Genomic DNA, 26,275 nt, shown 5'->3' on the forward strand with positions numbered 1-26,275 from the left:
AAAAGCACTATTGTTAGGTTTCCTGATACATGCTCTCAATGATGAAATTTTACCCACATTCAGCATCTGAGGTAATTTCTTTGGGTAGGCAAAAAAACAACCTGTGACTTGCACTTGCATTAATTATTAATTACATTAATACAATTATTAATTACATTACTGCTGTAAATTAGGACCCTCTCTTGACTGTACATTGAGTTTATATTGATGATGGCCACTAACTGCCCAAATAAGGGTAAATTCCCAACGTAGTCAATAGTCATTCTTTACTGACTAGACAACATAGATGACAAAAACCTTTAAAAAATGAAAACAGTAAGATACAGCCATTTAGCAGACATTTGAAGAGGTCTGAAGTATTATTACTGCAACCTGCTTATTACTGTTATTATGCTAGCGATTACTTTCTTCTTAGTTTAGCTGCAAAACAGACCACATCTGCTACAGTACTAAAACCATCTGTCTTCACTGAAAATGTAGACAGCAGTTTTCCACTAACCTGGTCCTTTAACACTGTAGCTAATGAAGAGTTCCAACTGCTTCAACTAGATGAAGAGATGCTATTGATCTTCAATATTCATATTCAATATTGATCCTTGCAAAGACACATTTTTAATATATTCGCTGTATATGTGTATATACAAACGACACGTTTTCTACCTTGAGACACACTTTACACCACTTTCCCCCAACATTACACAGCGAAAGGATGTATAAAGCTTGAAATAATCTTTTCCTACGACTTTGGGTGTAGTGAACCTTTCAATGACTACATTCTTTCACATAATAAAATCATTATGTATAATTTTCCAGCCAAATACTGGGCAGAAGATATAGGCCAATCTGAAAGTGAAACTAGTACAAATTATTAGATCCTTTTATTATCAGTGAAACACAGCAAGGAGAAGAGCCACCAGACCCAGCAGAAACAAATCTAGATTTTAAAATTATGTCAATACTAATGAGTTCATGCTAGTCTTAGAGTCATTTTTAAGAGACATGTTGCTATATATTGACAACTGTGATGGAGTCCTTGATTTTTGTGAATATAGTGCAAATTTTCAACTTACTGTCATATTTAAAGGTGACATTGAGTAGTCCATTGTTCTTGGTGACTGATGACAGCCCCTGTAGAGAAATATCAAGAAAATAATTTGAATAAAACAAGCTATTTTGAACTTATGTAGATTTTTACTTTTTAAATAGTTTGTTGGAGGATGATAGAACTCATGATTTTTTTTCTTTGTTTGGGCACACCATCCATCAATCTGAACACAAGCAATGACAAAACAGATTGCGTACACCTGCATGCATTCACCTGTCATCAACTTTCCAAGTATAATACTCAAAGAAGTGAAAACAAAGAGCAATGGAAGTCTGAATATAATATTTGCATGAAGATATGAAATTGTGACTTGCCCAGTAGAGATACGAATCATAGAAGCTTATTTTTGAAAGAAAGCTATGTGATGTTCTCAACTTCCACCATCTAGGTTAATCGTGCCCATACAAAAACCACACCTTTAATCAAGGTTTAATGACAAATCAAATTGGGTTCTCCAGGGCAAATACAATGCAAGAGAAGAGAGAATGTCAGTCTGAAAAAGCTGATCTCAATTCCACAGTCATGAAAGAGTATCAGAAGTTCAAACAGAGAGAAGAAGGAATGTCACTGCTAAGCACTGTGGTCATAGCACTTTAGCTCTATTTTCTTGGTGAAGGTCATTTTCAGGAAAGAAATTAAAAGTAGGAGCAAAGCAGTAGAAGAACTGATTAAAGAGCACTCATCACCTCCCAGACACTACTCATCTCATTAACTATCTCAAAACAAGTGCCTGAAGGACTCTATTATCTATTTGTCAATTGGGCAAACTAACCCACCAAGTTTTCAGCACGCTCAGAATTCATCTATAATTAAGTCATCCTTTTTTCATAACTCTAATATTATTCAATGTTCACAAGAACTACACAGAACTCAAAGCTTAACATAGACTGAGGTATGATAAGCCAGGACACAAAACCTATGGGCTGGTTCATCAGTGTGCCTGAATTGTATATGGGAGAAACTTACTACAGAGAGAGTATCAATGTTCAGTGTCTAGATATGTGCCCACATCTATCCTTCCTTAAATTATTTTATACAGATATATTTTTATGTAATTTATGTTTCTCTGCCTGATATAATTCCTGTGGAATTTATATTTCCATATGCTTTGAGTCTTATGTGGTTTATGCACTGAATTACTTTTCTGTTGTATTTATTTATGTGAGATGCCCCCATATAGAGGCCCCAATCATCTTAACAAGTATTGTAAATATTTTAAAGAAATTCTTGCTGAGAAGACGTTAATTAGACAAAAACAGAGATGGCGAATTTGAATTTCAATCTTCCCATTGATTATCGGCTAAAATCAACGAAGAGTTAAAGGAGAACAAATGAAACAGTGGATTTCCAACTGGAATAATTCAGATAATTATATACCATAACTTTTCCAGTAGAAGTGCATATTGTAGAAATCCATTATGCTACATCAGACACCCTTTCCTATTATCAAATATTATTAAAGCAGATACTACCATCGTTGCTGAGTGTCACAGAAACTGAGGACCAACCAGAGTACTATTCCATTGCTTTCCCAGGGAGGAATCCAGACACATACACAGGCTGATGAGTCTGCTGTCTCTTCTGTACTTATAGAAAAGAACTTTGGACTTCAGAGATGCAATACCTTACCCTTCAGAAAGCACTGAAATTGTTTTTGAAACACAAAATATAGCATCACTCTCACTAGACACAAAGTTGAAAACTGGAACACTGATTCTTATGGAGTAATATTCCCTGAAAGGCAAATATCATCATATTTACCATTATCTTAAAAAAAAAATACCACCCATTTACATAGACTTGTATCTGGGTTTACCACTACAATGTAAAGAGCAGAAGTTAATAGTATAAAAGGACTCCAACAGTAATTAGATGTTGTCAGGATCACGTGTAAACATTCACTGTGTGTCACTTAATAGTCAGACACAGGTATTTAGAAAGAAAAACAAGGTATGAGTTAAGTTACCTTTAAAAAAAAAAAGTAAAACACTACATAAAGGATGAAAGCAAATCAGATCTTGACAGTATTGATAGAAGTTAAATTTGTAACCTTACTTTCTTCTTAGGTGGCTTTTCATTTGTTTAGTTTTGATTTAGTTTGGCATTAAACAAGCTGTTATACAAAAAGGTTTCCTGAAACAGGAAGGCGTCAATTTTTTTCAGTCTTAACTTTTCTATTAATACCTGTTCTATTCTGACTCATTTTCTGTTTCTCCTAAACTATATAAAAATGTCATTTAACTTACTACTACAGCAAAACAAAGACATTATGTGTTTGACTAAAAAATGACAAAAAAGAAACTATTGACTCTTCATGTTTATAAATAAAGGCAGATAAACCATCAAATTAATTAATTGTTACCTGTCTTCCTTTTGTCCTAGAGCTGAAGTTTTGAGAGACATAAATTTCACCAAACCCCACATAAAATTAGCACAAGTATTTTAATTCATTAGATAGGATCTTTTTTATCCTATATTTTAAAAAAATATAAAATAGCAACATTTTTCATGGCACCTTTAATTGCATTTCTACTGGGATTATGGTGACATCACAAAATATGTAACAGTAGAAGTATAAATCAATACCACAATTATTAATAAAGTAGATGCAAAAAGTAAATATAACATAAGCCAAACTCTGCTGAACTTAAGCACATGAGACTTACTGGCTGTAAAAATTTGCTCCCAAGTGTATAAAAGGTGCAAAAAGGCTGCAGTAATTTGCAAGAGAATTAGGGTCACCTTAAAAGTGTTGAACTAGATAATTGTCATATTAGTTGTAAATTAAAACATGTAACCTAGTCAGATAATTTCATCGTGCTAAACTTTGGTATTAATCCTCCAAGTACTTAACACTGTGAGTTTAAAAATGTATTCTTCCAGGAAGCATTCCCTTGTTTTTAAGCCATAAAGTAGTTGTGCTATTTAAATGGCTTATAGCTAAAACAACTTGTTTAGAGCATCTTACTTTGAAACTACAAATACTAATGCTATGGCCTTAGGGCTCTACATCCTTAGTTAATTAACCACTAACATTTGTTGAATTTACATGCAGCTTTTAATTTATTCTGAACTTTACTAAAAAGCAGGTCTCCATTGCCTGGAGCTTTGTCTACAAAATCCCTTTGGTCCACATACTTCTATACACACTGACTGAGAAGGAATACATCGAAAGAAAACAGCCAAAACATCTTTTATGAAGAACTATAGATCACTGATCTTTAAACAGATAATCAAAGTTGAAATGCACACAGACTGAATGACAAATAATCGTTTGTCAAAAAGCGGGGGTGGGGGATGTTACCCACAATAACATTAAATCTCACATTATGTGAGCTCAAAGCACAGAACTCCACAGAAAACATGATAAGCTAAGATCCAAATCCTGCACCTATATTGGGCAAGCAAGCCAGAAAGAATTTCCATCACATACCTCAAATCACAGAGATCAATGTTGGATCTGTTCCTCAATCCACATGAACAGATTGAATAGTTAAGGTTAAGAACCTAAGATAGCTTAAATCAGCACAGTTCTGAATAACACTAATACACATCATCTCCTGAAGAATTAATAACTCATTTGGATGTTCCAAGGCATGTGCAGGCATTTCATTTTATTTAAATATCCATCTTTCAACATGAAAGGGCACAAGTATTAATAAGAGGCAAAGATTATCACATGAAGTTAACCTGTATTTTTGTTTTTCTAATACCTACCCTTCATTTATCGTAACAGCTTTATTAATGAAATCCACTTATGACAACTCTTTCTACCTATTACCAGGCCAGAGAGGAACAAAGTTAGGATTACATTTCCAGAAATAAAGCTTACATGAAATTTTTGACCACAGGAACTAATTGTGCCTCCAAGAAAAGTTAAATTTATCTAATATTCTACCAGAGGCATAAATACAATACAATGGAAAGAAATTAAAAATCTGCTTAATTTTTATTGTTGAACTTTTCCCTCTTCCTTTTAATCTAGAACATACAGTGTTTCATATTTGAAAGTAACATCTATTTTTTATATTTGACAATTCCTGCCAGAGATGGCATTGGTGATTTCAGATTTGTCCTATGAATAACCGTTTTTACAAATAATACTGAAATATAGTCCAACATTCAACTTTGGTTGAGCAAACACTCTTTCATACAATAAAGACAATTTATGCATGTGAATAGGCACTGTCAGGCAGCCACTTTAACATCAATACTAGGAAACAGAGATAGATGCTAGCACTAATTACAGAGATCTGGTAAAGGAGGTAGGAAATCACTACCCATCAAGCATAGCCTTGTGCACCAGACCAAAACAGTAATCATGATTCATCTTTCATATGTTGTTAATCAACGCACACATGGTCCTAATTTCATGCTCCCATGAGGCAAACTGAAGGGACAATTGTTTTTGAACTCTAACATCAAGATGAATAATCAATGTTTATCATACTCATTGCTCAGTAAACTAAAAGCTTTATATTTGACATCTGTTCTTTTCATTTTAAAGCTTTCTTGATGCTTTCAACCAAGTTAAAATATTTTCTATTTCTACAGTCATCAGTAAAAAGATTAATTATCTGTACTACTTATACGCCTGCATTTTAGATTGCTTCCAACCCAATATAACAAAATACATAATCCATGCTAACGTTTGCTATACAACTTGTGTGTACTCCATTGACTGCAGAATGAATTCTAAACCCTGGGTGGATGGGTTTGTACTGTTATTACTATATCCTTGGTGTAACTGACAATTCCAACCATAAATTTTGTTCAGATATGCCTTTTTATATATACACACACATATATATAAAAACATATATGTAAAACATAAATACATATATGTTCCTGCATTGCATGCACACATTATGCAGACATTTCAAAAAACATCTGAGTGACACTGGAGAAGTAAGTTTTAATAAAAGTGAATTCAAGGAGCAACAGGCTTCTTGGTGCCTATTTCATGTTTGAAACAGGGACCTAGATTCTTCAAAACATTTTTTTTTCAACTTCTTTTAATAAGTTGGCATCTTTTGTGTTTCTTCTTATGTAAGCAACATAATGATTTACAAGAAATTACCGGATTTTGGTTGGTTCTTTGTTGCTAGTTATTTACTGTTTCACTGCTTCATCTTTAGAGCCACTGCACGCAAGTTCAGCCGCAGACAATCTGATTGTGTCTTCATAGCACTGCATCTTGAATTTGGCCTGAGATATGAAAGGTAAAGCATTGTTTTTACTTCATTATAAACTGTGTATTGGGGGGAAAAGAAAACCATCATTTTTGAGCATGAAGGAACTTCATGATCCATCCAGCCCCTGATTATCCTTCTGTTATACAAGCTGGTTAGCTGGTTCTTCTCTAAAACATCTTTGTCAAGAACAGCCTGTCACGTTCAAGGATCCAAATTTTTCTTCCATGTTGCTTGTGAAAATTCAATGGTTGATCTCCAGGTGTTAGCACATTACTTATACACAATTGTCCCTTTCAGACACAGTATTAGGTTGCCTGGTAGATCAATTAGGCCCTTCCTCCGAACTGGAAGAACTCTTGTTTCATGTGAACATACTTAATGCTTTGACTTTGCCAGCGCAGCTCAGCCTTCCAGGGAGTAGACGCCTGGTGACCTGAGGCAGGCACAATACACCTCCCTTTGTTTAAAACTGTCAGGCATGTTCATGTTTAGCATATTCCTTTCTCCAACTCCTGGAATACAACTTTTTACCCCAATTTAAGCCCTGTGACTTGGAAAAACATTATGAAGCATCCACGCTAGCCTTTTTTTTTTTTTTTTTTAAATCTGCTAACTTAACCAACAGTCAAAACTCTCTAAGAATTAAAAAAATTCAAAACCAGGACTGTATAGACGACCCAGACACCATGAGTTATAATCTGGGTATAAAAAAAAAAAAAGCTACTTTACTTAAGAATCTGGGAGATGAAACTTTATTTTAAGACTAACATGTAGTACTTCTTTTCCTAAACCAAACACAAGGAACTCATACTCTATTTGTATAAGAGTTGTCCTGACCTTCTGTGATTATTAAATAGCTCATTTTTCACAAAATGATGACATTATCCATGGTTTTATGGTTGACTTACCACACAGGTAATTACATTTTGTCTGAACAAATTCTTCTGCCATTTCAACTAGATACGGTTTTCTCAAGTTCCTCCTATCATGAAAGGATATTGAATTGAACAGCTGCTGACTCAAATCCTGTCAGAGAATGAGGTGGTCCCTAAACATACGCATGTATACTCGTATGCCAGCTAGCTTCATGGGGGTCTTTTAGGATTTTTGGAGTGAAACGTGCTGATTGAAGATCACGAATTGCAGTGTATCCTATTAAAAAAAAAAAAAAAAAACACCAACCCAAACCAAAACAGTAGAAATGCCTCATTCCTGGCTATTTTAGTTTCTATTTAAAAAAAGGCAATGTGGAAGGTTACCTTACACATTAGTCAGTCTGATAGAGAGATAAGAAATCATTGTAAGGAAAAAACACTACAAAGTTTTTACAGCATGACTTTTCAGTATGCAACATGGCTCCACGCAGCTGTTCACTGAACATATGTCAACTGGTTTACTTTAAGGAACAGACAGTTCTTAAGCCACAATTTAACAACAATAGAAGCAAGTTTAATCTATACTGTTTGCTGCCTACCGTGAAAATCTTAAATCTCTGAGTCAAACCCAGGAATTCAATGCAGCAAAGCATGGCAGAAAAAGGGTACCAGCTCTTATTTCTCTCATCCAATTTGCAAGTTTGCCTAAGAAGTTTTCTATAGTTTGCCTTGTCACACAATTTTTTCCAACTTTCTTGTGTGAATAACATTTGGTAAATTAAAAGCCTTCTAAAAAAACAAACAAAAAGCCCCCAAAAAATCAACAGAATAAACATTTCCCAGAAATATTACTGAAATGTGCTAGTCTAAGGATATTTGGACAAAAGCCAAAAGTCTGTAGTTAAACCAGTGTTCTCTTAACTGCAGGACACGACCCCTGGAAAGGGAGTTGGGAGAAAAGACAAGGTGTTTGGGAAGGGGAGGGGGAGAAAAAGCAATGCCAAGACAGGTGCACGAATGGTGATTGTGACTGGGAAGGAAGTGGAGTGCAAATGGTAAAGTTGTTTTTAGAGGGACCCAAGACAAATTAGTTTGAGAAAAACTGACTTGTGCTATAAACAACAAATAAACAGAGTAACTCGCATCTGAAATAATGGAGGAGAAATTAAGGAAGCCTGTTATGCATGCTTACTGCTTAACATACAACACAGCATACTATAAAATGAACAAGCTAGCTAATTATTCCACTCAAATTAAAGAATACATTTCTTATGGTGGGAAGTTACCCACAACCTCAATAAGCCTACAGGGTCCCTCACACTTAGAGGAACAATTGCATAAGCACTGAATTTTAGCTTATGCCCAAGCACTTCTAAACTAACATATCTAGGAAACAATTAAACAATATATTTTCATTCATTTAATTGACTGTCCACTTAATGTGCAAACAGAGCCATAAGCTGAGAGGCACAGTCTTTCTCTCCCAAAGATGTTCAGAGAGAGTTAGAAGACAATCAAGACAAGGTTTCAAGAGGTGACTGAAGCATGAGAGAACAATGGATAGATACTATTTATATTAATAGCTATATAATATATATGTTCATTCATTCATTTTGCTTACCACATTAAGAAATTATGTAGCTTTCAGAGGAGAGAATGTCAGAGAAAAAAAGAAAGCAAAGAACAACACTTCAGAGCTACAAATTGTATCTTTCAAAATTTTATGCACATAAAGGTTTGCTGCTTCTCCTAAATCATTAAGTATTTCCAAGCCAGCCAGATCCAAAAAGAAAGCTTTTTTCCTTTAAAGCTGAGCATATGCAATGGCACCTGGAGAACAACTAAAGGAACTTATTTCCAAAATCATAAATGGTTCACTAATAACGTTCTGCTGCCAGATTGCTACCTTTCAAATTGGAAACTCCTAGCATGAGCTCTTTGTTTGATCCCAGGTTTCATCCAAAGAAACAGAAAATCTGTAAAAGTAACTAGGATTGACTTCGTAGGTTCAGTTTTTAAGCTTCAGCCAGAACACAATTCACAATTATGACTATTTCAGGGTGGGGTTTTTTGCTCTTTGCTTCTCAATCTAATGCCAAAGTGCACACAAAAACCCCCTAACAATTCTGAGGGAAACCGTCATCAAATGTGGATTAACTGCTTTATTCATAACTGTTCTACCTAAAAAATTCTAATCTGAAATGTACTGCATTGTTGGAGATTTTTATTGCAAACAAACTTAGAGCAAGCAGATTGGACATACTCCATTTGCAGTATAGGGTGAGTTTATCTGATTTGTAACTTATGAAAATGATAAGAACAGTTGCTCGCAAGGAAATCTTTAAAGCAGAACATCACATAAAGGCTGGAATGTGAAAACTTTGACATAGCACATCTATTTTGTTTTGTGTGTATTCACACAATGTCTTCGCCCAGTCCTAATCCTTCTCTTGTATTATCCCAAGAGAAAAAGTCACTGAAATTCTTTAAGAGCTTTGCAGTCAGAAAATATGAAATGCATATTCTTAGAAACTTAATTTTAATTCTTACTTACATGAATGAAACATACAGGCACAACTAAGGAAAGTATTACATATTCACAGGAGCTCACGACTGTAAAGAAAACTAATGCACATTGGTTTTGTGGGACCAACATATAAATAGACCGAAGTTTTGGTTCTGGAGGATACGGAGGCAAAATAATTTAGCAGTAACTCCACTTTACTGATTAGAGTGCCACAGAACACATAAAACTTTTAAAGTAGATAGGCTTTGGGATTGTTCCATCTTAATCCCTCCCTTTGAAGTAATGCAATTATTTAGGACATAAAAACCTATTCTTAGGGATTTAGAAACACACAACTGTACTCATCCATAAGGTTTTAAAACTGAGAATGCATAAGCAGTATGGTTCAATTCCAGAAGCAATCAATTATTTGCTTGCCAAAATCCCATGCTCCAGATTTAAAGAATCTTTCACCATTCCCCCAACAGTATTTTTAATACCTCACATGAAACTTCTTTTTGCAGGAGATGAAGTAAAAAAACCTTTCTTTAAAATGACACAAGCACCTCTTCCCAAAGTTACCATCCTTGTGAGCTACATAACTTAAAAAGGCTCAGGCAATGAGAAGCTAGGACTTTAAATGCGATAGGCATCTACTCAGTAGCAATGCAAAGGTACCTTTGGCATTAAGTTCAGTATCATGAGGGACATAAGAAGAATAACAACATACCAAGAAGCACCACATTTATTCCATATACACCCATGTTATACAATCCCCTCATCAAAAGTGAAGAGCAGATTGCTATAGTTTCAGAACAGACTGGCATAATGACTGTATCAGACTTTTTTTTGTCTGGATGGGAAAAAAACGAGACCAGCAAAAATGGAGGGATCATTATGTCAAACATAATGACTAAAAATACTTTTTGGTTAGAAGTAGAAGTTCTTGTACATCAACTATGCTAATAAAATAAATTACCTTTCCCTATAAATCTGCCCCTAGGAAGCAATCAAGTATTCCTCCCTTTCTTCCTTTCACAAAGTTAATGGACAAGCTGCATAAGCTGGCTTCCTTCAGAGTTAGTAACAAGTCTCCATTATGTTGCCCCTCCTTCTAACACTGTTAAAGGTATGGGCTTTAGTTCCTTCACTGCTACACATTGTTACTCCGACCTCCCCGAGACAAGCATGCAAACAGGGATTCTGACTGCTGAACTATGTGCTTTTAGCAAATGAATTTCTTCTTAGAGCCTCCGTCTAGTCCTGGTCCACAGAGAAGATGAAAATTATTCCCACAGCTTAAGCAGTAATACAATCAGCAGTGAGGATTAGAAGGTCCAGTGCTTACTATGTACTGATGATCCACATGGTTGAACTTGAGAGACACAGGCAGATACATTTGGTGGCTGCAGATTTAAAGCTTCAGCTGCCAGGGAATTTATACACTGCTGGTTACCCTCTATGGAGTACAGCCATCATATTTGCAGCCAAAAACCTCTGTTTAGAATGTGTCAGAAATATACACAAAGCTGCACAAACACTTCTGGTCCACCTGAAGGATACTTGGAAGAAATAGTAGTCAAACATTCCAACTATACCGGCCCCTCTCTGCAAGCAAACTGGAGCTTCCCCACTTACAGCCATTTAAGTAGGAAAAGCTCTGCCAAATGATCAACGCCAGGAATTTGAACACAACACAATAAAACCATCCAAAATACAGCTTTCTAAGGAGACATTCTTGAGAATGTTTCTGAGAATCACCAGTCTTGAATGAAGTTTACCTCAGAATTCACCTGATCATCAAGGCTGACTTTCTTCTTCTAGAGTTTTGATTTTCACTCTGCAAATCCATGTATTTTGTTCCTAATTGTGCTATTCAAACAACTCTTTACACAGAATAGCTTCTGCCATCAAGATTGTTGAGGTTTTTCACAATGAAAAAAAAAGATGAAGAGAAGACAGAACACATTCAAATATTCCTGTGTGCTCATCTCTCTTCAGGACTTGGATTTGAAAAGCATTAAGCATAAATCTTACTGTTGGGGAAAAAAAAAAAATCAAGGAAATGTGTGTGTTTTAAGTATATCTGTACTGGCAAACTCTTTTAGGCATTACGTGCTATCAAGTCCCATGAGGTTTCTAACTACTAAAAAAGGGAACCTAAATACAATTTTTTAAATAGACATTTAATGTTTGAAATAGTATTGAAACTCCAGTCTGACTGTATTCAGTTTCCACTAATAAAAGTCACACCCTATGGATATCACACTTTATAATACACTTGAACAAGTAAAACAGTTTAAGAAATGCATTCTTCCTTAGTATTTCATGTTAAGTGGTTTTGAAAGTAGGCCAAAGCAAAGGTTACACGTTCTATGTGTACAGTACATGGCTAGTTAGTAACTGCCATTTTCATACTAACTAATACACTACTTGACATGAAATGTGGTATCTGCTAAAACACTGACACAACCTGTATCACAACCTGCTTGGGCTTTTAATTAAATCATTTGTGCCATTTGCTTAACGACTCTTTAAGCTCTTGCAATATTTTCATTTTATATCTTCATGTAGGATTGCTCTTACCCAGTTCCTAGAACCTTGGAGCACTTTTTGTTCTTGTATTATTGGTTAAAATTCAATTATCCAATTAAAAAAAACTATGGCAAAGAAAATCTACATCTTGATAACATTTAATTTTTCAGTCAAAGCAGCTTTCTTTTAAATGATAAAATTTCCATACTCACTAATAAATAATAATAGGAAATCACACTTTGGGAAAAATAACAGGAACCCTAAAATCAAGTACCTGATGTACAAATGCAGGCTTGCCATATGGGTCTACTCTCTCATGGCCTACTCTGACAAGATGCAGGAACATACAAAGTGCATTTAGCCTCAGGAAAAATACCATTGCTGTGCTGCTTTAAAGAAATTCCTCTGGTTTCCATACAAGCAGCACCAATAAGATCCAGACTCATTCCACACTAAGTCCTTACAAGTGAAAGGAACCCGAAGAGAGGGTATCCTAAACTGTAATTTCACCTACCTCACTAAAATTGCCAGAAATAAAAAATCATTTTACAATACTATCTCAAACACATAATCTGTTCAAGTGAAAAAAAAATTCAGTGAAGACATATTTTCTTACATAGCATTTCTATTGCAGTAACACCTAAAAGGTCAAGCTAGGCTAGGTGCCAGTGTGCAAGAGGCTGTAACTGATTATCACCATGGCATATTTTATAATGTGCAGTCATAGACCAGCATGTTCCTGTGGTGTTGCACATACACGTAAGGAGGACTGTTACGATCCTAAACTATTAAGACTGAAAAAAGATTCTCAATCTCACTTTCCTTCTCACCTAATTCTCTGTGAAATGCCTTAGACATGAAGCACTGACCATTAAAAAACAAACAGAAAATACACAAACACCTTTTGCACTGTATTTTGAACAGAAGAATCATCTTGCTATGTCTCCCTGCTCAGAGGCTTGAGAAAAACAGACTCACTTCCTGCTTTATCCATACCCTGTATCGACAACTTTGAGGAAGTCATTTAATACCTTTTGTGCCTTAGCCTCTCATCTGTAAAACGGAATAACAGAATTTCCTTTCCTCCAGTTGCCTATGAAATCATTTCAGATAGCAAAGTACTCAGAGCAAGGACTTCCATTTACACTGTGTACATATACACACCACACACTCAGCATGAGATGCAGATTTCAGTTCATGTCCTTTGGTGATATTCATTTTAACTAGTAAGTTTTACAACAAATCCATAGTTCAAACTCTTCCTCTCTTTAAAAGGGGAGTGCTTTGTTTTTACACACAGATTTAATTAATTATTTTTTTAGTCTACCCCTCAGATAATAAAACTCTCCCAAACTGCCCAAGTAAAGTAATAAAAATCTTGACCCTATTACAGCTTGTTTTTCAGCTTTGCAGGAACACAAAACAGAAAAAATCCCATACACCTAAATAACTTACTTGATGCAGAGTTGATATACAGAAGCTAAGGCTTGACTATAAAAGAAAATACACGCACAGTTTTCCACATTATAATTTGTGGATTATCTGCTTGATTTGTTTTGACTAGTAATAAGGTGTGAGGTTAAGTTATTATAATAGCATAATCAAGGTAACTGGTAATAAGAGCTGATATAAATTTGACAAGAACGATTTGAAACCTGAATTATAATCTACTGAGGCTTAGGAAAAAAACCACCTTACAAAGTTAATATGTAAAACACTTAAAGGTGAACAAAGGTCTCATTTACAGTGGCAATACGCTCAGCTTTCCACAAGGTGATGTTCAAGACACTGAATTACAATCTAGCAGAAATGGGGTGCAAGTCAGGTAAAATAATCATCTGCTCTGATTTTAGTGACAGGGTATATTAACTTTTCTCTTGGTTTTTAAGTAAATAGTTAGCTTTGTGTAATAATTTTACCATGATTGGACAGAAACCAATCAAGCAAATACAACAACTATTATCTGAACCCTATTTAATCCTAATCTGATGATCTTCATTACTCGAGCCCAGATCCTCCAAGACATGAGACACACCGAATTCACTGCATACCCGTGTTCTGTAAAATAATGAATAAAAAGCTTCAGAACTGATTTCTCTATTTATAAATACACCCGTGTCACATCAAGGTATACACACTCCCAGAAGGAAAGCAATCATACTAGACTTCTATTATTTCCTTTGAACACTAGCATGAATTCCTTTTTCCTTCCACCTCTAACATAGTCAAAGCATAAAATAAAATATAATTAATTAGTTGAAAGAGAAAGGACTCAAATGAAAACTATCAATCAAGATTTCGTGTTCACATGGCCACTACATGGTACTGTATTCTTCTCATATGCTCTTCTGACAATTTTCCTCAAAATAATGCCAGATAAGCTGGTTTGCACTGAAAAAGTTAAACTGACAACCATCTTTCAATAAATGAATTTTAAACAGTCTCATACAGCATCAGTAAAAAAAAAATGAACACTTCTGCCTTTGCTACATATCTTTTAAAGAAGGAAATACACAATTGGTTCCAGTTTTATAACCATGTATCAATGCACAACAGTCTGAAAATGAAAAATGGAGTATTTCAGGATGTTAATACATGCTGAAGATAAAAACGTAAAACTTTTTTCCCCCTGGTTATAATGTCCCCTAGACAAACATATCCATTTAAAAATGTGTAATTATTTGAAATGCTTTAAATACTTTAAAATGTAGAGATGTTCAAATACTACTTAACACATGAAAAATGTACAGAAACTTCAATCTGACTGCTTGAAGTTTCCATTAATGAAGTTACAATCCATGGATCTCTCACTTCATAATACATTTGAAAAGGAGACAACTTGAAGAAATCCATTAAGCTGGAAGAACCTAATCATCACGTAGGAGTTCACTCTCTTAAAAAGCCAACCAATTACAAATACAAAGGTCTGAGTTTTTGAAGCAGTTTGGCCACCGTACAGTAACTCATCAAATTGCTGTTCACTTGGCATGTATAGATATTTACCTGAAAATACATTACTACTATTCCTTCTGCCTTGAAAAGGTTAAGGGATCAATACTGAAATACAGAAAGTATGAGACATTAATAATATAAGTAGTATCTTTACATAAAATACTATAAAGCAAAAAGAAATATTTGAAAAGATTATATTCTTCTTAAATAAAATACTTCTATTACATCAATACTCACAGTGATTTTTCTGAAATCAGACACTTTCACCCTAGACCCTAAGATTGAAGCGATTTGAAATGGAAATATTTCCTGTCCACTCACTGCCAGTTTCTGTTCCCAGAGTGATATAACAGATGACATCCAGTACAATAAATTCTTTTATTAACCATAAATTTGAGACTGCTTTAGGGAATCGAAGTGTTCAGTTTCATGCTGAAAAAATGTAATGTTATCCACAGACCATCAGCATGTGTAACAAAAACAGAGCCGCAGGTTCTGCAACTTTGATCAAATTATGAAAAAAATTCTTCTGAATTTAAAAATACTTGAAAAAGCATTTACAATAATTTTTTAACTTCTTATTTTTAAAGAGCCACGCACACTAACTGATCTTTCTCTGTAGGAAACAATAACTTCTAATAAAAAAGTCTCTATACAGAAAGTCAATACCATGAACAAATTTCCTTCTAGCAGTCATCTTATTTAAGAAGCCAGAACTGCAACATAAGTTTTAAGAGCTTAAGCATTTAAATGCACAGATTAAAAAGTTAAATTGAACCTGTATTTCTCTCAAACTTTAATAAAAGTCAAGTAAAAGTTAAACTGAATATATAAATAGCTAACCCTAAAACACTGAAAAGGAAGATAAATACAATAGAGAATATAAACCCCTTTCAGTTTAAACCTTCATCTCTATTAAAATAAAACGACGTTATTGTAGTAAATTGAGGAGTAGATCCAAAGACCAGGAAGTTTCACTTCCAATATAAATGATAACTTACAACAGGAATACTACTTGGATGTGATTGGAAAATGTAAAACATGGAAACAATTATTTTCTCTGTTGCAACAAAACCTAACCATATTGGGGGGGGGGGCCCCAAGTAATTAAACCTGTAACTACAAATCAACTTTCCACATACAAGCATGCAAATAAACTACTGGAGTTTACATATTGCTAACTTCTGTGGTTGAATGGAATATAATAAACAATAACTAAAACATATATACCAAATGTAATGTGGCTACACTGAACAATAGTCATCCATATCTATCAGCATTGTTAGATGATACCAGGGGTTATTCTATCACTTATTTTGTGGCTTTGATTCCTACATTTACTGCCAGAATGTAGTAGAAAGAAAGTTCTGTCCTTGCAGCTCATTCTTTAGTGAGCTGAATGTCCCATTTTCAAACCTCTGCATGACATTTCACAGCTAGTGGTCCTTACTGAAAGAGAACGCCAAAAGTGAATGGCATGATTAGTGAATTACTCTTACAAATGCAACCACATGGAGAAACCTAAGCTATCCCAACTTGCATTATTCCTAACTAATGAATAAAAGATAAAGGTTTTGTCTCCATTGATGTTCTGAAGAAGCACGGAATAATAACTTTTCACCTGTTACGGGTCAGGCTGAGTTAGGTGCTTGTTTTGTCTTTTTGATTCTTATTTTAACTTTTTTTGTGGTTAACCTATTACTCCTGTCAGAAGGTAAACTAAGGTAAAGATAATTATTAAACACCACAAACATAATTTGCTGAAAAAACGTAAACAATAAAGCAAGCTGTAACTATTTTGGAATAGATCATGTTACTGATTCTTTGAAAAGTATCTTAGCTAAATATTTTGTATTATACAACAGAGAAAGCAAAACATTAGATATTCTTTTATAACAAAAGCATCAGGCTATACATCTGGCCCTTTCTTCTTTTGGGGCTGTTAATACATGCCTTGTGAAGCAGTATCAGGAGGCCTCAGGTAAAATTCTGACGCAGTAAATAAAATCAAAGCTCTTTATAACGGGGAATAATCCTTAACTGTACTCCCTAACTACACAAATTTGTTCATACGTACTGTACTAATAGGAGATGCCATCTTCAGAGCAAGATAAGAAATGGAGAGTTATATCAGACCTAGTGGGTCATTCTGACATTTTAGTGGTAATCTGCCCAAATTCCATTCACAAACTATAGGCTGTATAGTGAAGTCCCCCCCCTCGGGTTACAAATGAATTCACTACTCTTCATTTCCTGGCAGGAAGGGTTGTATAGCGTTACCGTGCACTCTGTATTCCACCACAAAGTTGGCTGCATTTCAACAGACGCTGAAGTGATTTCTGAAACGTTATCATCTTTTTGCTTGTGAAAATTTCACTGTTTAAAAAACGTTCACATGAAAAATCTTGTATAATTTAGATTTTAAAGTTTCATATATGCTCAGTATACTAACCTCAAACTCTTTTGATGAGATACTTTTTTAAAGGTATCTAAATTAACACACCTCAAGGGTGGGAATTTTAAGAGTATCTGAATAGTTACATGGAACATTGACTTAATCACAAAATTAGCTTAGGGATTTTCTGACTCCCCTGTCCAGTCCTTGGCTTTCCCTTCATGCTGTAGTTCACCGCTTCTGAACATATACTTAACATAACTGCATGGGGACCTCATTTTATCCATGTCATTGAAATGACCCCAGCTGTGAAAAGAAAAAGAAAAAAGATAGGGATACTTTCAATTCAAACTTTTAATAACGCGATTTACAATGCAGCTCAAACAGGTGCATTAAAACAGGTGGGGAGGGAAGGGAAAACAGCAACACTAAAGTGAGAGGAAGCAGCTGGGAGTGAAAATTTCACTAACCAGCTTCACTGCTGAGTCAATATAAAATGTAACTACACCCTAGGCCACAAAAGAGAACAAATCCCATTGAAAGTTAATAGGAGTTAGGGCACTCCATTCTTTTTCAGAATCCCACTTCAAGCTTCTAAGGATCTGCTCACACTTACAGGGTGAAGCTTAAATCACCCATTTATACCACATAACTCTAAGACTTCAAGGGGAAGCCCAGCACAAGCTTGAAAACTTTGCTAAAAAGGTTTGCGATTCAGCAACGCCCCCTTCCCACACTGTATTTTAAAGCTCATCCAGACAGAGCAGTCTTTATGCTCAGAATAAATTGCACAACTTACCGGTTCTAACTTCCATCCTCATTTTGTTACTACTGCCTATAATTAGGGGCAAGCCCAGACAGGGAGATAACATTGATCCCCATAGAAATTGGAGGAATAGGAAGCAGTGCACGCAGGCTTTACAAGGGCTTTGAGACAAGATACAGACTGGCACCTGAATAGCTCAGACAGGGGAAAGGGATGGAATTCTTCATTGTCTGGGCAGCTGTACCCAAAGTTACCCTGGTACATTAAAAAAAAAAAAAAAAAATCTATCCCTAAGGGCCTGATTGTAAAGGAAGTTATTACTATGTGATAAACTAAGATGTAACTTTACAGTGCACTACCTACACTATGACAACACCCTATATGGGTTGTTCCAGAACACACCTATGCAGCACTGAGATTGAAGATAGCTATTATCAAGAAAGCCTAAGCATAAGAAATTGCCATGCTAGCAAACTGCTGTGCTTTGGGTCAACCTTGAACACACGTATGATGCCCCACTAACACAGCTGTCCTGCTTCTGGTATTCAGCCCGTTGGCTCTGAGTTAGTCCAGCTGTCTGCAGCACTGCCCTGTGCTGAGAAGATGCACCCAAAAACTCTCCACATGGGACATTACTGTGAAAGTGAACTGCATTCTGAACTTGCGTCCTAGTTTAGTGGGCAGTAATATTCCCATCTACACAAAGAAGCAGCCAGATAAGAGACTTGGTTTTCAAGTGTGCAAAGCCCCCAGCTTTTGCACTGAAGTCAGTCACAGCTGTTTAGTGCTAGGTCATCACAAAGCATCAAGCCACTTGAGGTATAAAACACAAAATCCCATCAAAACGAAGTCAAAGTTTTGCCACTGATTTTAACAGGTAGGATTTTAGCTCTTTAAACAAAACAAAAACCCCAACAAACAACCGAAACAAAACCACTCAACAAAACCCTTAGTATTCTATGTTTAAAAGGAAAACAGATTGGGGTGTTGTTTCCACAAGTAGATGACAGAGAGACCTGCATATAGTTTGTTTAAATCATTGTATAAAATAAAAAGATAATGTGACTATTAAAAGTCTCTAAAGTTGTATTTTTTTATGCTTTCTGATTCCAGGCCAGTCACACCTGGAATACATATGTTTAACTGAGCAGCTGATAGCTTTTAGTTTTAACAATTTAGAAGATTTACTGTTTGGACCTAAACTTTCTCATATTCTGCCTTCCTACTAGCAAAACTAAATTCACACATAATTTTAACCTGCATTATTTAAAAAAAAATTAAATCATTCTCTTTATCCTGTAAAATTAAAATTATAAAAAGGAGACTTTTACAAATCAGATTACTCTTTGGAACTTTATATGCAAATAAGTGAAACTGAACTTCACTATGGATATGCAAACACAAAAAAAATTTCCTTTCATGAATCCCAGAATCTAACCCAATAGCTTGTTTTAATCTTGGAGTTCCACAACTTTAAAGGAAAATATTAGAAACATATATAAATATTTTTTATGTTATAAATACAAAACTCAAAAAAATAAAGATGGGGTGTATTTTAAGTGACAATATCATGAGTTTGGGATTCCCATGGAGGACTAAAATCCTCCATTTGAAAATACAAAGGAAAATTAATTAGAAAACACAGTTTGAGTGAAAAGTATTCTTGCAAAGAGTGCTTAGAAAGGATCACCTTGAATGTGTTTGATGTGGAGGAGATGCCATAACTTTTCTTCACACAAAAGCAGTCATCAACAGAGCACAACCAGATGTTAAGTTTTCTTTTCTTAGTTCCTGTAAACCTCTGTGACCTCCCTCAAATTAAAAAAGGGAATAGCGTTTTTAAAGCCACAGGAGCTATCATTAGTGAAGCATTCTAAGGATTTTCATTAATTCATAGCCAGCCAACCAGGAATTTTCCCACAGCCATATACAAAAAAAGTCAGAGAAGTCACTGATTGCTTGGTTGGATTTGAATGTAGTCAGAAGTAAGATCAGAAATATCTAGTCCCTCCCACTGATATAAGAGTGAAGAACATAGGGAAGGTCAGAAATTAAAATCCAAGTCTGCCCACCAACCATGAGGAAAATCCAGCATTGCCATATTACAGTGGGTATAGAAATGGTTATTACATATAATTTCGCAAGGTAGGAGAATCATATAGATAGATCAACAGAAATCAATTATTTGGAAACCTTTAAGCACAGAATGTGCAGTTCCAAGCAGAACCGCATGCCTATCATCTCCTCCACATAGCAGTCTCAAGACTTAAGACTGATGTTGTCTAGTTGTTAGTGTAATATCCACCGTTTATAGCAACTTATGACCCAATACACACATTTAGTTGGAGCCCTTTGAACTCTGCATGTTCCTCATTTGTCCCTTATAGTTTCTGTCAACCCAGGGTTCCAGCACAGAAGGAGCTTGTACTTTCAATGTTAGATCGTCAGAATACAAAGGTTACAGAAAACAGAAGAACGCATTTCAACAGCACTTCCCTTGAAGACATTACAATGACCTCTTGCATTACTGTAACACGTTATGCTCTGTACAGCATTTGTAAAGGAAAAGGCCAGGTACAGACTCAGACTGCTGGCTTGCAGACTCCATGCTGCCAACAAGAAAGTGCATCTGTCAACAGAGAGGTCACCATTTCACAGTCACCTCTGTACACTGTCAGATCACCAAGTGGTACGAATTTGATTCAGATCAGTCATGGACAACTCTAATTCTGTTGAATTAACCAGAAAATACATTTCAGAGTTTATGCTTTCAGGCCTGCACAAAGAGACGACACCTGATCTAGCATGAAATCTCCTAGGACAAAGCTACCTCTCACATTTATTTGGGCACATTAGAATAAGCAGCATCAGTGATGTGCCCCAAAACCAGATTTTCTGTCTTTCTGAATAACAGCCCAAGACCAGATCCATAAGAGTAAGAAAAATAAAGGGTGCTCATGCACCTACAGCTTCAAACGTAAGAGGCAACATGAAGAAAGATCATAACATGCATTTAACAGATTGCTATGACATATATTGCATATGTTCAATATCCATTTAGGTACTACTGATAGATTTTGACACTTTATTGAAAGCATTGCTCACTTGTCTTGTAGCCGGCATCAATGTGTTTTTCATGCCGTAAGTGAGCTATCCGTCTTTTTCTTCCTATCTGCCCTAGAAGTGCATGGCCCTCTCCCAAAAGATCTTGATGGCTATTCAGAGATACAGTGTCCTACTAGTGAAATGAAAGAGCAAGGATTCTTTGGTCATCTAAAAGAAAGCAATCCCTACCCCTTACGTTCTGCATCACGCACACCTGCAGGTTGATACTGAAATTAATCTTCTTGTACTCCTTATTACATAAACCTATTCAAGAAGTTTTGCTAGCCACAATTCCAGCCCTAATTATTGATAACATACTAAGAAAAGGATTTCATACTTAACTCTTTTAATCTGGTCATTATAGATTAAGGAACTCATCTAGGGTCAGTAATGGATTGTTTAACTCAGGTTGAAGGAGGAACAGAGGAGTTTAATGTACTGAATAGCTCTGGCAGGAGCAGACAACTGCTTTTCTAAGCCAATAGAATGAATTCATCCACCTGTTTGGAGACATTCATCACCTACTGCCTAAAGAGCCTACCAAGGAATGGAGGGGGCTTAAAAAGTACAGAAATAGCCACTTCGTATGTGTACTTTACTAGAATCTAACAGAGCATTTTGAGTTTCAAATACGTGAAAAATCCTCATCAACAGCCAAGAGGTGAGGAAAAATGTGGGTGACGATTGAACAGGATACCAACTTAGGATGCAGACACTTCCTAGCCACAGAATTAGCTTCCTTTTGCTATCCCCTTACTACCTGAATGATGCACCAAGAACACAGTAGGCAGTGTTCTGGCATACCCATGGGACTTTTGCACCATTATCAGCACAAGGAATAATAAAATAGGATGTCTGGAACAATTCTTCAAAGCCAATAGTGATATAACATTGGAACAGCCTTCAAGTGAGACAGAATTCCAAAGAATACAATATATCCTGAAACATGTGCTGATGCTTGCTAAACCTCTAATCCAAGCTTTAATTATTTTTAATAATCAGTTCAAACTTTGAGAGAACAAATCCCTACCTGCACATTTAATTTCCCTCACGCTCTTGGAATCCATCCATACAGTGGTGTGAGGTGACAGAAGGGCCAGAACAATGATGTGACTTGTACATGTGGCTTCATGTACTATTGCTTATACTACCTTTTAAAATGCTGTCATTAACATGTCTAGATCTGCTTCTGTGAGGCTTCCTCAGTGGGTTCCTGAAGTTTGTTGGGTTTTTGTTTTTTGTTTGTTTGTTTTTTAAAAAAAACAAATCTCTGAAATTTGTTCTTAGAACATCCTCTAGTTGACCTGTCCAGGTGACTTGTTCTAGAACTTATTCCAGAATCATCAGCTGCGCCTCATCTTGTTCTATTTTTACCATGACCGTCTCCTCTGGTGCTGTTTCCATCTCTTCTGCCTCCAACTCTGCTCTGTTTGGAAGTCTAAAGACTATACTTTGGGCAGGGATGAGAATATAGTCAAACTGCACAGGTATGACTGATAGTTACTGCTGGACTGGCAGCTGCTCTAACTTACCTTGTCATAAAAGTTTCACTTTTTAGTGCTCTTCTACTAGATGGGCTCTAGCTTAACTGACTTCCAGCAATTTCTCTGAGGTACTGTTAAATCACAGTAAGTTTGTTTCCTCAGAATCATGTTCTTCATTGCAGTCACACCGTAAATTAACCAGAAGCCCACCGCTACTCTTCAGTCAAGAAACAGTGCATTTGGACAGTATCTCCTAGGGGTATTTGACTGATACACCCAAACAGAACAGGCCCCATGAACAGAGGGGTTAACACACCAGGTAGCAGCTAGCCTTCCAAGTGTGGGTGGCAAACAAAGCAATTTGTAAGACAGAAAGCTTGGCAAGCAGAGACCCACTGAAAGCTGGTGTTACTAGAAGACTTAGCAAAACTAAGTCAAACACTGATACAGAATCATCAGGTGCATCTTCACTGTAAAGTAGGTTACTCCAAGACCTTTTCAAAAACTCAGGCCCTTATCTATACACATGGCCAACCAAGAAAGTCTGCGTTCCAAGTGGTTTTAAGCCAGATGTAAAACCATTGCTGATAAGCTAAAACCAAAAACAGTTAAGAACCTGCAGTTATAAAGTATCTATGAACTTTAGAAAATACAACATTAAGAATTTACGTATTTATTAGAAATAGGTTGCTGATAGTTTTCTGAGCTTTGGTGGCAAAGAAGAAGTAATTTGTAAGATAGAACACGATGTATATAGACCCAGAAAAATCTGGACATCCACTGCAGTTTAACAACATACATTTCTTAACTGTACTTCCCTCTGTTCCTTAATATTTATTATCTACTCAGTTTGACTCACTTCCAAAAATCACACCTGCTTGTTTTATACCAGTACACCCATTTGATAAGGGACATCTCTGACCCACTGAGGTCACCAATACTTTTTTATAAATCCAGAAATTATGTCTTAGATATCATCTTGAAAGTACAATTTATTAAGTAAAATAGGTTTAAGCATGTTAAAATACACATTTATACCCTGGCTTGGCTGGCAGAATTTTAGATAATCAAAGTGATAATATATATGTTTCTGTTAAATAAACATTTCAGTAAAACTACAGAAATTAGTCTATCCATTACTGGCATAAACTTGTACTCACTACCTTAGTAAGTATATATCTGGTTAAAGTCTCTGAGAAAATCACGTAGAAGGTTTGGATGTCAAGATGGGTGGCTCCTATTGCGGAGAGCTGGAAAAGACAAATAGCTGGACAATGTAACAGTTGTAAAATACTATATGCATAAAAGGATAAAATCCTTTTTGAAGTTTGCACTTCAATTTTGATCCCTAAATAAAGTCTCACATTAAGTACTTAATTTTAGGTTATGGTAATATGTACTGATCTAGCCATGGTTCCTTATTTTAAGTTACTGTAACTTGCACTTCCATAAAATAATTTTTCATAATTAATATAGGGAGAAGGATATAACATAAACATTCATGTATTTGATATAACTTTTATGTGTTTTTCTAGGTGTGATGTATTTATGCATAATGTTCATTTTTAAATGTAAACACAACACATGGTATAGAAACATCAGCATTAACCTAAAGTTTCAGAAAAAAATGTATTTCAAATACACTTCATTATACTGGTAGCAGTATATATAAAAACAAAGCAATATGCTTTAAAAATAAAAAATATTTTTACTTTTGAAAATTAAAAATGGTATTCAAGCTTAACAGTTCTCTGGTAATACTTCACACTCCTCTTATCTTGTTTGCTTCTAAAAAACATTCTAAATTTATGGGTAAAATTCAGCCTTTGAGCAGCATTGAGCAGGCAAGTTCACATCAAAGCTTTGTTTCATCATCTTTGGACTGATCTGTTGTAAAAGACAGCTGGTCCTTATTAAACACCCTTTAAATGTTGCAGTTTTAATTAAGTAACATCCATGTTATATTAACATTACCAAATAATTAACTAAAGAAAAGCTAGTATCATCTAATCATGACTGCTTAACATCTTTTCACCGGTGGACTCTAAAGTATTAATCTATTAAAACAGAACTTGTTCTTAAATAAATGTCTCAAGATTTTAAATTAACAAGTCTGATAAAGTAGTTACTACACTTCTGCTTACTCAAAAGCAGATTTTGGAGGGGAAGTAAGGCAGGGAGTGGAGTTCGACATCTAAACTAAGGGACATGATCTAGAGAGGAAATTAGTCAAATCTCTAACAGTCCTAAGAGACTTCAGCTGCAGAAATCTTGTTAGGTCAACAGCTTATGAATTAGCATCATATTAAAATTTCCCAATTTCACACCAACATACAAGGAGATATAAATTTTTGTTGTTAAAACTTAGACTTAGTTTCAATTACGTAAGTAGGCTTATGTTTCCATAATTTTGTTCTCTAGGTTGGGTGTTTGAATGCTCATTCTGAAAACATAGCATTTAAACTGTATAGCCTCATAATTCATGAAGAAGCATTCATCTGCTTATTTAAACATTAACATACTTAGGCTACTTTGTGCATTTTTAAATTAACTTAAATAGGCAGACTGTCATCAACACTTTTTGACACTAGAGTAACAATGGGGTCACATCCTCTGCTACAGTACTTGATAAATGAAACTCAGAAAAAAACCCAAAACAACCAACCAAACCGCCCTGGAGTGATCTTGAAGCCAAATTCTAAGCTAAACAAAAGTAATACAGATGCCTACCTGCATGACTGACCATGCTTGCAAAGCCTTGCACTCAACATGTTGCATTCTATCTAATCAGAGAAATACACTAAGCTTTAAATGACACATCTAATCAATTCTAAAATGCTATCACATTGTTCTATATGCCAGTGGAGAGAAATCTATTGATTCTAAAAATTCAGAAAAAATGGAGGATACAGAGCTGCTGGCATCTGGTCTGCAGAGCTTTCAACCAACTCTGGAACTGTCTAGACTAAAGAACCCCCTGATGGCAAACATTAACACCTTCCACCATGCTTCATCTCAGGTCTGTCTTCTGCCCAATACCCTTAAAAATTTTTAAATACTCTGCAAGAGAAAAATCTGATTTTTTAACTGTTGGTAAATAATAAGAAATAAAGGGAAGAATTTAAACTCCAGTAAATTATTTCTTACCATTTCACAAGGTATTCTTCCTCTTAAATAAAGTTCCCAAAACATATACTTAGCTGGGACAATTATTTCAGCATGACTTAGCTCTGTGCTTAGAAAAATCCTAGCTGTAGAGAATAATGAGTGTGTGTTGGGAGGGATGCTTGAGGAGATAAATGTAGGGACATAGCAGCATGAGCCTAAAGAATAATGAGACAGGCAGAGCTCCTGATA

At 35.5% G+C, this 26,275-nt stretch overlaps 1 protein-coding gene across 2 annotated transcripts in view; it reads right to left on the reverse strand.

Annotated features, from left to right (window-relative positions):
• The window catches only part of IL17RD (interleukin 17 receptor D), a 73,544-nt gene that overhangs the window by 20,462 nt on the left and 26,807 nt on the right, over positions 1–26,275 (reverse strand). For both annotated transcript variants that reach the window (XM_076346307.1, XM_076346306.1), the window contains exon 2: positions 1,071–1,128. Coding sequence is in view for 1 of the 2 variants with exons in the window: in XM_076346306.1 (XP_076202421.1) it covers positions 1,071–1,128 (58 nt within the window). In the remaining variant the exon portion in view is untranslated. The remainder of the gene's footprint in view (positions 1–1,070; positions 1,129–26,275) is intronic.

Source organism: Aptenodytes patagonicus, chromosome 8 (assembly GCF_965638725.1).
Source record: "Aptenodytes patagonicus chromosome 8, bAptPat1.pri.cur, whole genome shotgun sequence".
NCBI lineage: Eukaryota > Metazoa > Chordata > Aves > Sphenisciformes > Spheniscidae > Aptenodytes > Aptenodytes patagonicus.